Consider the following 16,833-nt stretch of genomic DNA (forward strand, 5'->3'; position numbering starts at 1 on the left):
TCCCATCCTTGCAGTGGACCTGAATACTTGCAAGAGGGTTGTCTGTCACATGTAGGCAGGCCTGTGGACACAAGAATATTTTTACTATTGTTTAGTTTCTCGTTCCTCTTTTCTTCTTCATTAGCTTGGAAGACACGTCTTCTACCATCTGTTTACAAGAAATCTTTATTTAATCCAGTGACACAGTCCCATCCATGTTATTAGCATAGCACTTATTTGATAGTGGTGAGTTCTACAACAAGCCTATAATTGCTCCATTTGCAGGGGCCTTTGTTCCCTTATAGATGCCTCTTGTGTTCATTGTTTGCTGAAACTCCTTGGATTCCCTAATTTATACCAGTCAATTACTATCTGACCAAGGATGGTTAATGAAACAAATCACAACAAGCATGGCTACTTCGTACAAATGCTGTCCTCTTTCATGTAGTAGTGCCAACATTTGGTTTACTTTCTTCAATATCCCTGGCCAACAGTAAAAAAAATCAAACTGGAACACAACAGCCAAATGACTTGTATTAAGATGATCATCAGCATACTAGATTTGAAATAAGGGGGTGCCATGAAGTGCATTTTGATGACGCGCCTTTTAAAATCAACTGACAAATCCATGTTGGTTTTCAAAAAGTGTGTTCAATTTTTAAATGGCTTTCTCTTTTGCACTAACTCAGATTCAAAAGTTATGCATTAAGAGATATACTGAATTCTTAGCATTGTTTGCAAAATACCCCATAATATTTATTAGCATTTCTATAGAGCTTCTCCTACATTAGCAAAACCTACCCCACCAAGTAATTGGTCTGACTGCCAAACTGGGCAGTCTCTTTCCCCATTTTAAACTGCTCTGTAATTATGTTCAGAGATTTATTCTCTGTGGATAAGCAGCGCAGTCACTGTCCTCCTCCAGACAATTCTGCCAGAGATTCCATTCTCTGTCTGCTCAAAGACCACAAGAAACACCCGGCTGGATCAGGCCAAAAGCCTCTCTAGTTGTATCAGTCTTTTCCCCAGCAACAGATATTCAGAGGCATACCACCTCTGATTCCTGAGGTAGTACACAGCCATCTTGGCTTGTAGCCTTGGTTAACCTTATCCTCAGTGAATTTGCCTGAAACCTTTTCAAAGCCATCTAAATTGGTGATCATCACCACACATTGCAATAGCATATTCCATAGTTTGCAACTGTACACTATGTGAAGAACTTCATTTTGCCAATCCTGAACCTTCCCACATTCAGCTTCAGCTGATGACCCCGGGTTGTAGCATAGTGAGAGACGGAGAAAGACTTCTTTCTATCTTGTTTCTCCACACCATACATAATTTTATACACCTTATCATGTCCACCCCTTCCTCAACTTTTTAGCAAACTAAAAAACCCCAGCATTATAATCTTTCTTCATAGGAGTGTTGTACCAGCCCATTTATCATTTTGTTTGCTTTTTTCTGAAACTTTTCCATCTCTGCCATGTCCTTTTTGAGATGTCAGGACCAGAACTATAAACAGTTTTCTAATTATGGTTGTACTAGATCTGTATAGCAGTGTTATGATCTCTGCAGTTTTTGTTCCAAACCCTTTTCTAATGACCCCTGACTTGAAATCTCTTTTCACAGCTGCCGCACTGTGACTTGACATATTCACCACCAATTCATAAGTGTATATGTGAAGCTTGAATTTTTTGCCCAATGTGAATCAATTTACATTTGCTTATGCTGAGTTGTATTTGCCACCTTAACACCCATTCATTCAGTTTGGCCGCCTCTCTGGAAGCTGAAGCTTCCTCCTGGCTTGCCTCTTTATCTAGGAGCCACCAGTCATCCCACTTTGTAAATATAAGGGTCTGTTTTTCCTTGTGCTGGGTAGATCTGATCAGGGTTGTGTGATCGTTACTTGTGAGTACATGCAAGGGATTATTGCAAAACCCAGTCAAATTATTTTCCTATTACTACTTTTAATAAAAAGAGCATGAAAGACAGTTGGATAAGTTTAATGCATTATAAATTAGGAATTGGTGTACTAAAATTAGGGTTATTCATTAATATTTTTACCTTATTATTGAATGTTGTCTGTTTTTGGATTAGCTGTCTCTTGTTTTAAAACACACTGTCTCCATAGCACTTTACTAAGGAGGCATAATATAGAACTTTCCTGGATCTATAAGGCAGCAATGGGGTAACATTGGCCCTCTGAGCGTTGTTAGACTACATTTCCCATCATCCTGACTATTGGCCGTGCTGACTGGGGCTGGTGGGAGCTGGAGTTCAGCTACATTTGGTGGAACACAGGTTCATCATCCCCGCTATAAAGATATGTGTTGGACCAAAGTGTGTGCAAAGGCAAACCACCACCCCCCCAATGTTTTTCTCCTCCCAGTTTTGCCTGTGGCTCTGCTTACCATTGGCATGCGGCCTTTGAAAAAGGTTTTTACAGAAATATATGTGGCCCTTGAGCTGAAAGTAGGGCATCTGAATCCAGCTCTGTCATCTCTACCACTTTCCCAAGTTGCTACTGAGGCAAGCACCAGTCACATGGTTAGTGGTGGCAATCCCTAGTGTGAGCAAATTGCTGTGCAGCTGTTAATTCAAGGGTCATGAATCTGTCCCTGTGGCTAGCAAAATATGACTTATATTTAATTTTACCTGGCTTTATCTGTAAGAAAGTAATCAAATGAAGGTGGTCTAATGGCAATGCCAGCCGGCGAGGGTGAATCTCTTCTAAATAAATTAGCTACCTAATATAAATGGAAATTATGATTAAAACTAAGCATTTGAATCAAGGCTGCCTTGTTGTTAAATCATGATTAAAACTCGTGATGTAAATCAAAGTGGTTTAAATCTATTTGACCGGCTCCTGAGATTATCTGAGAAATGCTAATTAGATTTGGAGGCTCAGAGAGATACTGTAAGGGGGAAATGATAATAGAGACCCACATTGCATTGATTTCATAGGTAAAATAATTAGGGGTTTCATTTAAAGAAAACAGTGGAATTGACTCACAGAGTCTGGGCAGGTTTGACATTATTGAGACAATTTGCGGAAGATGCCCTACTTGGAGTGAGGGAGGCTGGTAGACTGTGGCCTTTGCTGATCAAAGAGCTTTAAATGCAGAAGGAAACCATGACAACAGGTGGCGTAGGTTCAAGGAACCAATTGGTTGAGGGAGTAAGAACCACAGGAACACACTTAATATCTAAGGCGTGAAAACAAAAAAGTTACTGCTCTTGCATTCTGTAGATTTTAATCCCATTTTATTATCTTCTTTAAGCACTTGAGGTAGCTTGCAGTAGCAGCTTTCAAAACAAATCTGTGGCTGGTGTGGCGAATGATTCCCAAACTGTTTGCTAGAATGACTAGTGTACAAAGGTGTGGCCTTAAAGCACAATCCTCTGCATGTCTACTGAGATGCAGGTCCTGCTGAGTTCAGTTGTGTATAGGTTTGTCTCATTAATATTTCTATCCCATGTTTTGTAAATCATCATATGTCCACTAAAGATGTCACACTAACTTCCTATTTGGGTTTTTCAGAAATATGATTATGTTTTGTGTTTGGATTTGAACAAACCACCTGACAAGACATTATGTGGGAGATTGATATTTGCATAGAGTAAGACAAACATTATGGGCTTGAATTTGGTAATAGAATAATCTAGTGTGGAGCAACGCCCCCCTTTTTTCTATTCAGTATCCAGTTGGAGACACCAAATCTGGGGTGAAGGCATTTAGGCATTTCTTTCAGGGAGCAAATGTTTAGAGCAGCCCAAATTCCTCACCCCAGTTTCAAGGAACAAAATTCATCCCTCCTTTTTTTGTTATCTGAATATTCTTCCTCAAGAACTTTTGGCTCAGCAGTAGCTCTAGCTGAAATAAAAGAAAGGCAGTGTGGGTAGAACTGGCCAGAGTCAAACTGTGCATGTGGGAAAGCAATTTTATTTGACATGGTTTATTTTAAAATTAAGCCAGTGCCTTTCTAATAAAACTGTCAAAATGGCTTAACAATAAAACGAAAGAAAAGTCAATATTAAAATAGCATATGAAGCCTATGTACAGTTTTACATCTAATTTTAATTTGAATGACAATCTGAATCCCAAAAGCTTCCTATAATTGGTGACAGAAGCACAGAGCACCTCTCTGCCAAGGGCGTTCCCACGTAGATGGTGTCACAATGGTCCCATCTCAATCAGCCTAATAAGGCAAACAGATGGACCCTGAAGCAGGCTGCCTCTTGATGATCACACAGCTGCAAATGTGGGTCACATGGGGAAATTTTATTCCTTCAGTTACACAGGGCCTATGCTGTTTAGGATGAGTACCTTTAAAATACTCCATAACGTAGCATGTATAATAGGAAACCAATTGAAATTCAGAAACACAAAGCTTTTATCCAACACAGCATAAATGGAGCAGCTTTTAAAAAGCTAGCATCTCCCCAGTCAGCTCTCTGATGGGAAAGCTGGGTAAGGGACTGAGTCTAGCCCTCTACTCTTTCAGACAGTTGAATGGCAGAATCTCATCTTTTAAAGAAAGAGAAAAGCATGTGCACACATGTTGAAGTGAAGAAGAAAACTGAATGCAGGACCTTTTTATGTATGCAGTTCACACTAAAAGATGGATCAGTGGATGAGCTGCCAGTACCTTCCAGAGGTGTGTTATGGCTGAAACAAGAAACGAGAGACCAAACATTTAGGCCTCTGCCTCAGATGGTTGTCAGTCACTCCACTTCAACAGAAAGTGTGGCAGCATCTTTGCAACTCCTTGCTTCTTGCCCAACCAGACTAGTTAGCAGATGGGCGGGGTATAAATTATTATTATTATTATCATTATTATCATTATCCTGTGTCACCATATACAATTCAGAGTTTAGGGCCAAAGATAATAAACAAAAATCCAGTAGTAGGCACATCGCACTCTGTCAGGAATAAGAGAATAAGTCTCCTTCAACACTCTCCCTCTGTCTCTCATGGGGGGGGGCACCAAACCCTAACAATCTTGCTTTGGTGTTGACCCATCTGGAGTCATCCCCACAACCTGCAGCAGAGCCTGTTTATATAGCAAGGCAGGCACTGGACCACATCCACCCCACTTATTTCTGGTTTTATAAATGTTACTAACACACAATTACTGCATCATCCTTCTGCTTTCTTGTATTTTGCCTTGAAGTATATTATGGGATATAATTGGAGAAACATTCCAATTATGGAGTAGGTTAACCAGCAGAATCTTGTGTCACACTAGCACAGGGTTGTTTTGTTATTCTCAGGGTGAGCTTGGAGACACAGTTCACTTTCTGAGATGCTTATTTTCTCAATAAGATCCCATAGCAATGGACAGTCCTTTTTTTCTTGACAGATAGATAGCCATGTTAGTATTGTCTCCTTGGACCTTCCCTTCTCCTTTGTACCCAGTTACCTTGTTCCTTCACATTTTCTAATATTACCTAATATTGCCCAGAAACTATAATAAACTGAAACTATAATAGAAAAAAGCAGGAGGGAATTACTTCTGTGTGTGCCAAACAATATTTATTTCAGCTTGATTAGTAATGTAAGTCACGCCATGACTCATCAACATCAAAGTAAGCTGAAAGAAAGACATGACTCCAAGAAGTTAAAGGCTTTAAACAAAATATCTGCAACCTGAGCCTTGTGGAATTTGAGTTTCTGAGGGAGCAACTCTGATGTCCACAACCATTTCATATTGTGGTGCCAGTTGTGAGAACTCTGGTTCCAGCTAGAATGTGTAATTTGCTGCAATTGATAGGATTACTGCATCCTTGATTTGCACAAATCACATCAGTCATCTGCCCACTCCTCACATGAAGGTGCTGGTATGACTGATACTGCCATATCATCTCAGCCAGGCCTGGCAATGGCACATGGCATCTTCAGATGGTGGCTGCAGGTCCCATCACTGGTTTTTGCCCAGAGAAGGTGGGAAATTCCGTTATGCGAGCATAAATCCTTGCACTGGTAGATTTAGTTGCTTAGCACTACTTTGGATACAACCCACTGTTCTTTACCTTAGTACCCACAAAATAATAATAAGTAGTAGTAGTAGTAGTAGAGGAGTGGAGAAAGCAGATTTAGTATCCTTTTATGTCACCCCTACTTACACTCACTAACTAATCACAAAAGCATTGAGGGCCAACATTTCTAATACATTTTCCAGGAAATTGTTAACAGTTTCCTAGCAACCACTGTAACAGATGTGAAGCTTTGTTGCTGCTGAGTTTTAAGAACTCCCCCCCTCCAGTTTATGAAATCCACTAGAAGTGGAGGAAGCAACTATTATATTTTAAACTTAATTCCACATTATACAGCATAAGGAGGAATCTGCTATTTTATGCCCCACGAAGACCCAACATGAGAGCATCCAGCACTCAGAAAAGGGCCTTGGGGGCATTTTTGCTTGCATGTAAAACATGTGCACAGGTACACAAGAGGTGCTAAGTTGCACCTGCATATTTTGGGTTCTAAAATGTTCAGGAAACTTCCACAAGTAGAGGAAGCTCCTCACTTTATGCCTTCACCCTCCATGACTTGGAAGGGTCGTGTGGGGGGGGAGAGAGAGAGAGCTTAGTGCACATGTCCCCATTCTCTTAGCTTGCATGTAGTTTTACGTGTAATCCAAGGGTGTGGAAACTCCGGTCTGCAGGGATTTTTAGGCCTAGCAAGTCCACAGTTGGGCCTGTGAGGCTGTTTTCCCATAATTATGCCCACCTGCCACACACCTGATGTCGTATGTGATATCAAGTGTGGCATGATGTCACGTGTGGGGCAGGTAGATTCATGTGTGCTCCTTAACATGTCAAGGAGATTACTACCACTGCTGTTGATTGGCTTTGAGTGCAGGCCTGCTGGGATCAGCTGAGCTATGGTATTCCCCATAGAAAACTTAGTAGCACATCCATACCTTGCCCAAGGCAGGAGTTGAAACCACCTCCTTCAAGTCTGCCGGAATGGCTGCACTATTGAGTTCCCCATGGGGAACACAGCTGAAACTTGCAGAAGGTAGGTCTTGATGTCAGTGATATCAGTCCTATTGGACTGGCCCTGCCCACCTCTCAAAGTGGCCTGTCATCAATAGGGGAGCTCAGAATATGGTCCACCAACCAGAGCCAGTTCCCCACACCTGATGTAAGCAGAGTGTCTAAATAGGGCACCTCCTGCTTAAATCTGTAGGTCATTGATAGATTATGGGCGCTGAAAGCCAACTTCTGGTATGGAAAGGGAGCTAGTTTCAGGCTTGTCAGTGAGAGACAATATGTTTAGGTAGATCCTTGGTGCATGTAAGCATGGCATTTGGTTATGTCAGATACCACTTTCTTATTCAGGAAGGAGAGGTGTAGGCACATAAGCACAGGACAGGGTCCTACTCTCCTTTTATGTTGTGTTCAGAAAAGTAACATCTGACCATGTCCTGAGAGACAGAGGGTAGTGGAGACGGTGGAATGAAGGAAGTTCACAGTGATATAGCTGACTTTGTTCAAAACATCTGATAATCAAGGATTTCAAAAGCTCTTTCATCTTTGGTGTATACTTTGAAAAACATTAAATGTAATAATTCACAAAGCTATTTCTGCTTCTGAATTGTCACATTTTGAGAACTGGGACACTACAGGAAAAGACGTTTATATACTGAGCCGTCTCCTTACATTACATTTCAATTTATCATAGTGTCACAAATAAAGGTGATTTTTGGGTCATTTACAAAAATGGTTTGCTGCTCCATCATATCAAGGCTCCCCCCCCCCCCATGAGGGCTAGTTAAATGGATCTTATGATAGGTGCAATTATCCTAGTAGTCATATAAATTATATAGAAATTTATATAATCATTTTCATTTTTGATGATGTTGAAACAAATGGTGGCTTTCTCTTTGACAATGATTATTTCAATCCTTTAGTGTTTCAACAGGGATTTAGTATGTTGGCCTCAGGGAGAGTAAAATACTTCGATTATTTTAGTTTTAACAGTTTTGGTTCCCTAACTATATATTGTACAACTATATGACAGCATCAACCAAATGGAATATGCATTTGATCAATGAAGCCATTGTGCCAGCTGGTAGAGTTCTGTCAAAACATCACCTGGGGAAACAGGAAAAAAGCAGGAGAAAACATCTCGCAAACTCAATACATGTTTTACATTTGTATAATTTCTCCTCCTATGAGATATTAAATTTCATCACTCTGCAGGATACCTTGGTTGTTCATTACTAGATGGTTAAAACTTCCATTTTCTTCAGGTTTATATATTTTTCATTGTTAAGCAGAACTAGTGGGTTTTAAGGAAGGAAGGTAAAACAGTAGAGCGTTGGATGAATCAGCAAGCCTCCTCCAAAAAACAGAGAGCTATGAAAGGAGCAGGAGAAGACTGGTTTGAAGAACAAGGTTTCCTTTCTGCTTCTGAAGTCCAACACACCCTGCAGCTGTATCAGTTTCCATCACTTGAACAGCTGGTCCAATTATACATTATCCGTGTAGTGCTGATTATTTTAAGATTTTTCTGAAGGCCACCCATTGACTTTAATTAAGCCAGTATTTCATAACATGAGCAAAAATCTAGTCTTATTAACTATCCCACTAGAAATAATGTGAGAGTTGCTGCAGTGCAGTTCTTAAGAGTGTGAACAGTAACATCCCATAATCAAATCCACAACCACAAATAAGGATGTTCTAAGAATTCATTCTTTGCAATATGAATTTTTCTGCATCATGGAGTGTAAATAGACTGATCCGTTCCTCCTTAACCATGAAGTCCCTAGGTGACATTATTAGACAACCTCTTATCAAGCTGCCTCAACCCCTTTCTGAAACCTGGGGGACAACAAAGGTTGTTTTAAATGTATATTGTGTGTGAAGTGCTGTGAACAATGCAAAGCTTTGAACAAATGCTAATATTTTTTTTTTATTAAACATGGCACATTGTGATACTATTTTGTTTTCCTAATATTGTGTTCAAAATAGTGAGATTCCAGATCAAATATATTAAATAATGGGGAGAGTGATCAAAATTAAAGCACTCTTCAAAACAGAAGAAATCGTGTTAAAAGATATGATGGCAATGACTGAAAAGTGGGTTTAAAAAGTCATAGGCTGCTTCATCGTGTACAAATGAATATAACCTAATGTAATGTAAATGTTAAACATATGTAAAACGAGAACATCAACTATTACTTTACTTGTAGGATTAGAGAAGTGAAAAAATAACTACACAGAACATGCAGCCTCTTGGTGTAGGAAACTTGTGCAGTGAACAGAATAATAATTTCAGTTTATTTCTCTTCCTCTAAATTCACTCATGATTTGAACGGGATGGATTTTCTTCTTAGCCGACCCTTTCCTGACAGCTGCATAGATTTCCTCTGGCTTCTCTCTCTTAATCAAAGGCTTCTTTTCCGGAGCCTTCATCCGCCACATCACCACAGGGTGTCGTGGGCCAGCAGGACTTTGAATTCTGATAATCTTCGTAGAGGCGATATAGGACATCTTCACTGTCTGCACCACGGCATTCATCAAGTTCTTGGCAGCCTGAATTAGTGAAGTCACGCTGTCCAACTGTAATCAGAAACACAACTGTTAACAGCCTCAGAAATCAAGCGAGCTGTAATCAAAAACAAACATTTAAAATGCAGGTGATCTTTGTTTCCATTTGTGCATTCCATGTAAGGAATAAGCCAACATGAATGCAGAAGGGTCAAAAGTTATTTGCAATGTTGGATAAATAGAGGCTTGAGGTGAGGACAGAGTTACTTTAACAGTGGACATTTCTTTTTGCATTTGTAAAGCATTACAGCCCGTCTTTTCTTACTGGAAAGACAGCACAATTTAAAAACAAACCCAAGGACAATACAGTAGAATCACTAAATCACAAATATAATTTTGGCTATAATTTGGCTTAGAAATGATGTTACACATCTTTTAATCCCCTGATCTTTTGTGATTTCCGAGGTCTGCAAATTTGATTGAGAAGGTTTATATAGAAAAAATATTAACTGTTTGATCAAAATGTTCCCAAAGTGATGCATAAATAATAGAAAGATAGATAAAACTTGGCTAAAATCAAATATACCTATAAAACCATCATAATTAAAAGCAAATATTAAAATCAACAAAACCTTTAGGACATATGTAGGTAATGGAACTATATGTCTGGATTATTGTGTCATTCTAATGAGGAGTAGGATAACTGTGTCATGTCTCCAAAGAATGGAGAAAAAGAAACCAATGGATACAAGAGTTTTTAGAAACAAACTGAAAGCACACACTATATTTTAGTATTTTTATGAATGGTGTATCTTTACACACATATTGCTTTCATTCTCTGTGGAGGAAACACACAGTTATCCAGAACATTCAGGAAAACAGATGCCAGTTTCTAAATAAAATCCTCTTACATCCATAAGTTTTTTCTCTTAACATTTTCTCACCCCTAATTCTGCTTTGGGACTTTGAAGCAGGCTTCTAACTCTGTCTCTGCAGCTGGGAATTATGCAACAATATTGGTCGCAACATATCCTCATACAACAGCTATGGTGGGACACATGTAGCCCTATCAGATAGTTCGGTACTACCCTCAGCCATGAGCGGAGCTTCATGCTCCGGCACCGGGGGGCAGGGGGGCAGCTGCGATGGCATCCTGGCCGGGATCATTCTTCCTCGTGCTATTATTTTCAGTTTCTTTTTTCACAGTAAACTTTTAAAGTCTGTGTTGATATAACAAATCAGATTTAACAACAAAGGAGTTCAGCTTTGCTGCTTAGTAATAAGAAAGCAACAAGCTCTAATTGCTCAAGACTACAGTGAGCCTTGCCTTTCTAGTTTTGCAGCTAGTTTTGTATTATTTATTTATAACATTATTTATAGCCTGCCTTTGGGGGCATAGCCCATTCAAGACAACTCACAATGTCATAAAAGCATAATACATAACACAAGCTTTAAAAAAGTGAATAAAGGAGCAGTACAGTATTAACAGAAACATATGCCAGTTAAACAACAGAAAATTCCTGTAGATGTATTGTGCCGCTGTTTAAATACACCTAAGTTGGGGGAGGAATTCTGGAACTCTAGAAGAGCAGAAGACTTTTAGGCAGATGATTTCCAACATGGACTGCATAGCATTTGAACTGTGTCATATTTCATTTTTGTGTATGAGCCTCTTGGTGATTGTTAAAATTCTTCAGCATTTCTTTCCATGTGCTATGAATTCCACCTCCAGCTTACGCTGCCTTTGCTGTTGTCATTTTGCATTAGAAAATTGGCAAGGGATAAATTTACTGTAATTCATATCAATAACCTGAATTAATAACTTTTAAGCTTCGAAGAGTCACTGTGCTCATATTTAATTATAAGGTTGACAATTTCAATTTAGAAATGCAGCTCCTTTTTGAATAATTTTAAAGAATACTGTGTTCTGGGGTTTCTGTCCACCTCCTCTTGAAGATCCATCTGATTATTCTGAACATGTTTTGAAGTTTGGCTTTTGTATCTCCCGAACACAATTTGTTTCAAAAACTACTACAGAATTAAGTGATAAGAATTTGTACTGCATCATGAGAATGTGATCAGAATGAATTTTGTAGTGCTCAGGAAGCTGCTTTTGGGTTTTTTTCTTGTGATATGCACAACAGCAGTGACCAGTCATTTTCAGTGAGTATGCCTTTCACTGAGTCCAAAGAATAAGAGAGGTCCACTATAATGTTTGCTCTGTCTTGTGCATATGGCACCGTACAGGCCCTGGCACCACGAGAGAGGCTAGGGGAGTGTGGACTCATTGGTTCTTTGCCATTGCTAACCCTATTTCTTCTACCCAGACATGCCCCAAACTCCAGTTACCCATGCCATTTCTGCCACAGGATGACTGCCTGTATGTCAGTATGTATCAGTGTTAGAGGGCATGTGTTTGTCTTGTGTGTAGTGAGAAAAATACCGTAAATAAAATTTGGACAATTGAGAACTAAACACATGACTCCCCCCCCCCCCAAGAAGGGAATTGTGTTAAGGGTTCTGGGGATTGTAGCTTTGTGAGGGGTAAACCGCAGTTCCCATGTTTCTTTAGAGGAAGCCACTTTAACTGTATGGTGCATACGCAGCTCTAGTGTGTGTAATGGCTGGTGTGTCGGGAAGACTAGGACTGGGAAGGCTCAGGTTTTAATCCCTTGTTGGACATGACCATATAATAGTCATCACCTTTCACGTTAACCTACTCAGAGAGTTATGGAAAGGAGAAAACCATGCAAGCTCATTCCAGAGATGAAGACAATTTACTCCAGTGAGCATTCTTTTAATTTGGCATTCTTGGCAGCGTTTTAATGATTGCCTTTTACTATTCTGTTTTGTTGTTGGTTTGTATATTTATGACTTTGCATTTTATTATTTGGGGCTGTTGTACAAGGAGCCACCTTGACTACACTTTAGGGTAGAAAGTCGGTTCCAAACAAACAATACTTCACTGATTTCCAGTACTAAAATTCTATGTCAACTAGTATCTGCATTCTTCCCCTTCAAAAAACACTATTTTTAAAACAAATTACATAATTACACCCTCCCCCAGGTCAGGCTGCAGATGGAAATGAACATGAGTTGTAGTAGATTTGTGGTTCAGTCACAGTCCTTTAGTCCTTGCACATTACAGCAAGCATAGTTTATAGTTTTACCCACAGCCTGTTCCATACATATCTGAGTAACGTTCTGCAGGGAATCTAATGTACTCAAGGACAATAGTCACTGGGATACCTTTTTGTCTTTCTCTGCTATTCTCTACAGCCTCTTCAAGGCCTCATGCCATCGTAACCAGAGAAAACTGATGAAACGAGAATCCACATAAACACAAAATAGACAAAATATTTCTTTACAGCACCCTGAAGTTGATCTTTCAAGGATGCTTCTTAGATGACACTTTGCCATCGGCATCCTCTTCCTGAGAAAAAATGTATGCACCTTTTATCAGGCATACTGTGATATAAATCACCGCTTCTCCCCTTCCAAATATAGTCAGGAAATTATCAAGCCCTGTTTCATATGCAAAATAAATTTGAGAGTGGGGCAGAGATGCTATCAAGGGCGTAGCCAAGGGGGCGCAGGGGGGCAGCTGCCCCTCTGATCAAGTAAAACAATAGAAACACTTAACTAACAGACTAAACACATCACTTCTGGGGGCCCCACAAAAGTCCCTCCCCCCCAATCCTGGCTACGTCCATGGATGCTATGCTAGTTTCCTGACAGGTGTGTTGCTGTTGCTTACTGGGGGGGGGGGGGTAGGACTATTGGGTATTTTGGCATGTTGTTGGAGTACCACATTGACTCTGCCTGTGTGTTTCCCTGAGTCAAGCTCCCTGACATTTCCCATTAAGTAACAGCAGCCCACCTGCCAGGAAGCAAGCATATGGGTTCTCCCCCACCTAGTGAGCTGTTTCTGCCAATGCATGCGCATGGTGGCTCTTATGAAAGCAAACCCCTGCCCTAAGGTGGGATGCCATACGATTTTGATCCAGACCAGATTTTGCTGCAAACTCCTTGCCCCTGCCACTGTTCTCCCTCCCCTCCCCTCCACTGCCCTTAATGCAAATTCGAAGCATTGTGACGGTGTAAGAAGGGGAATAGGCAGAGGGGTCTGGTGTGACTGGCGAGCATTGTGAGCAAAGGAAGAGTTGGAGCAGAGATTGACCTTGGCCTGTCATGCCTGGGGCATCTCCAAATGGAGAGATTCCTGCCCTCCCCACTCCGCTCCAAGATGCTTCTGCATCCCTGCTTTAGACCAATTTTCTTTTCTGTGCTTAATGTGAGAATTGTTTTGCTGCCAAGGGCTGCACTTTATATCAATATGTCTTCTCCAGGCTGCCATCCTAGAGGAAAAAGCAGAGTATAAGAAAATAGGGAGAAATGCAGGTTAAACTGTAATCAGCAGAAGTAAAAGCATTTCTTCTTTGATCCTTAGACTGACAGGACAAATAAGAGCTTGATATGTCATTCCTATGCTCCCCTCCAACTGAAATCCAGTCACCTCTGAAGTTTTTCAATATTTACAGCCAAGTAATTTAACCCATAGTCTGGTCATGGAAATCAGAATCAGATTCCAAGTGTACAAATGAGAAGACTAATGAATGTTCTTCAATTCCGTCTACATTTTGCCTTCCATGCCATTAAGGCAGCTGCTGAATATCTGTAGCAGATTCTGGCAGAGAAGGGAAACTGGAAGAGAAAAGGGCAGGCCATAAGGAATACAATTTAAGCAGAAGGTCAACACGTAACTGAGTTTGGCAAAAGCTATACATAGTTAGAATTGGCCAAAAATCAAGTATCTGTACATCAAAAGCAGCAGTGAAAAAGGAAGGGTGGGTAGATTCTCCCGAACCACCCAAAATCTGTTCTGAGGCAAGCCAAACAATTAAAATTTCTGAGGAACAAAGACAGTGGAATGTGTAGCTTTCTAAGGCAGCGTTTTCTCAAACCATGAGCCTTGGGCCATTTTCAGGTGAACCTCAGTGCCACTGCCTGCCCATCACCTCCTCTGCCCATTACTCAGGCCATATAGTCTGAAGTTGGATCAGCAGCTCCTTGCATCCTGAATAAAGTGGGGGTATCTGAAGAAGTGTGCATGAACACGAAAGCTCATACCAAGAACTGACTTAGTTGGTCTTTAAGGTGCTACTGGAAGGAATTTTTTTTGTTTTGACTATGGCAGACCAACACGGCTACCTATCTGTAAAGTGGGGGTGGACAGAGACCAGGAAAGGATAAGTTGGGGAGAGTGGGAAGGAAGGTCTCCCTCCTCTGAGAGAAAAAGGACTGAGAAAGTTTTAAGGAAATGATAAAGTCAGATAAAATGTTGTTGTTGTCTACATAAACTGTGAAAAGAAAGGAAAGGGATACGAGAGGAAAGCTGCTTTAAGAGGAAGAAGTGAATGCAAAAGGACCAGGGGGAAAGGGATAAAATAAATGGCATGGGATGGGATAAGGTTCAGCTGAGGAATGGCCCCAACTGGTGTGCCAGCCAAAGCTGGTTGAAGGCACTTTCAGGGAACTGTCATCGGCTCAGGGGCGAGAGGGGAAAAGCCGGATGAATTACAGAGAGAGGAAGCAGCACTTCCTCAGCGGAGGAAGGTAGCCACGCCTCTAGTGTAGAGGAGATGCAGGGGGCGGAGGAGGCAAGGCGGTGCCAGGACACCTTGCCGGAGCAAAGCAGGGAGGAGGGAGGTCCCCCGTTACCCAAGCCTTCCTTGCGCAGAAAGCTTCCGCGCAGAGAGGGGAGGCGCAGACTGGGCGTCAAGAAACTAATCTGTTGGGGAAGGTTTAAGGACCGCCCACTCTCAGATTCTGCCAGTGAATGAGCAAGACACGGAATATAGGCGCTCTGTATTCTGAAGGTTTTTATCACTAATAAAAAAGCTTTAGAACAGACTATTGAGGCATATTGCCTGATTGCTGTCGAGCAACCAACCGATACCTTTAACAGCACTGCTGGCCACTATTAACAAAGATGGACCCAGGAGCAACCCCAGGTTTCAGATAATGGTTCCAGGGGACATAATTCTCATGCCTATGTAGATACTTATTATTAGCTCGGTGTGAAAAAAAGATATCTAAGAGCATACCAAGTTAAAGAGCAGACTGCAGGGGAGAACTCTCGGGATATGTGTGTGTATGGTTGTGTAGAAGGTCAGGAGAAGAAGGTGGAAAATTCACAATATAAAAAAAGACTTGCCTAAAGTGAAATAGTTTTCTTTCTTCTTGCCTGCTGAATTGATTTTCTGTCAGATGCTCTCTTCTATTTAGCAGTTCATTTGTCATTATGCCAGTTGGCGGTATTTAGGATGATTATGAAAAGCTGGATGTGTTATCAGTTTTCTGTTTACTTTACAGCATTATAAGAACTTTATTAGAAGAACCTGTAGGATTGTTTGGTTGTGACTGATGTCTTATTCTCAGCTTCTCCTTGCCAGGGCTTCAACCTTCCTGTGGCTGACCCCAAACAGCCCTTGCCCATGTTGGCAATCTATGGTTGGGGATCCAGGTAGATAGTCGTGTTGGTCTGATGCAGTCAAAATATATTATTATTTTTTTAAAAAATTGTCCAGTAGTACCTTAGACAGTTGGACGGCCATCTGTCATGTATGATCTAGTTGAGATTCCTACATTGCAGAAGGTTAGCTAGATGGCCCTTGGGATCCCTTTCAATTCTACATTTCTATTACTCCACAAGTATGGATCACCAGGAAGGACTTTTCCTCTGCAATCACAAGAAAGTGAGCACATTTGATTGCACACTTTGGTAAACCATTTTTTTACACATGCAAAAGCTTGGAGAGCAGTGAGTAAGCAGAAAGGATTGCAGTTGTTTCTATGAAGGCTGTTTCTATTTACAGCTTTAATAAGTCATACTGCATGAGAAACAATATCCCCCACACATCCCCCCAAAAAACCCCCCATGTTGTTTTGCAAAAATCTGAATTACTGTTAAGGTAAAAGGTAAAGGTACCCCTGCCCGTACGGGCCAGTCGTGTCCGACTCTAGGGTTGCGTGCTCATCTCGCTCTAGAGGCCGTGAGCCAGCGCCGTCCGAAGACACTTCCGGGTCACGTGGCCAGCGTGACGAAGCTGCAGCTGGCGAGCCAGCACCAGCGCAGCACATGGAAACACCGTTTACCTTCCCGCTATAAAGCGGTACCTATTTATCTACTTGCACTTAAGAGTGCTTTCAAACTGCTAGGTGGGCAGGAGCTGGGACCGAACGATGGGAGCTCACCCTGCCGCGGGGATTCGAACCGCCGACCATACGATCAGCAAGTCCTAGGCACTGAGGTTTTACCCACAGCGCCACCCGCGTCCCTGAATTACTGTT

General features: G+C 41.2%; 1 protein-coding gene and 1 long non-coding RNA gene across 7 annotated transcripts in view; one reads left to right on the forward strand and one right to left on the reverse strand.

Moving 5' to 3' along the window:
• LOC310845410 overlaps window positions 1–16,833 on the forward strand; it is a 722,498-nt gene that overhangs the window by 662,543 nt on the left and 43,122 nt on the right. The gene's annotated exons all lie outside the window — the stretch shown is intronic.
• CTNNA3 (catenin alpha 3) overlaps window positions 5,494–16,833 on the reverse strand; it is a 540,285-nt gene continuing 528,945 nt past the window's right edge. For all 3 annotated transcript variants that reach the window (XR_014564644.1, XM_083740309.1, XM_083740310.1), the window contains one exon: window positions 5,494–9,552. Coding sequence is in view for 2 of the 3 variants with exons in the window: in XM_083740309.1 (XP_083596435.1) it covers window positions 9,265–9,552 (288 nt within the window). In the remaining variant the exon portion in view is untranslated. The remainder of the gene's footprint in view (window positions 9,553–16,833) is intronic.

Source organism: Podarcis gaigeae (assembly GCF_964106915.1).
Source record: "Podarcis gaigeae genome assembly, chromosome: 5".
In the NCBI taxonomy this organism is placed as follows: Eukaryota; Metazoa; Chordata; class Lepidosauria; order Squamata; family Lacertidae; genus Podarcis; species Podarcis gaigeae.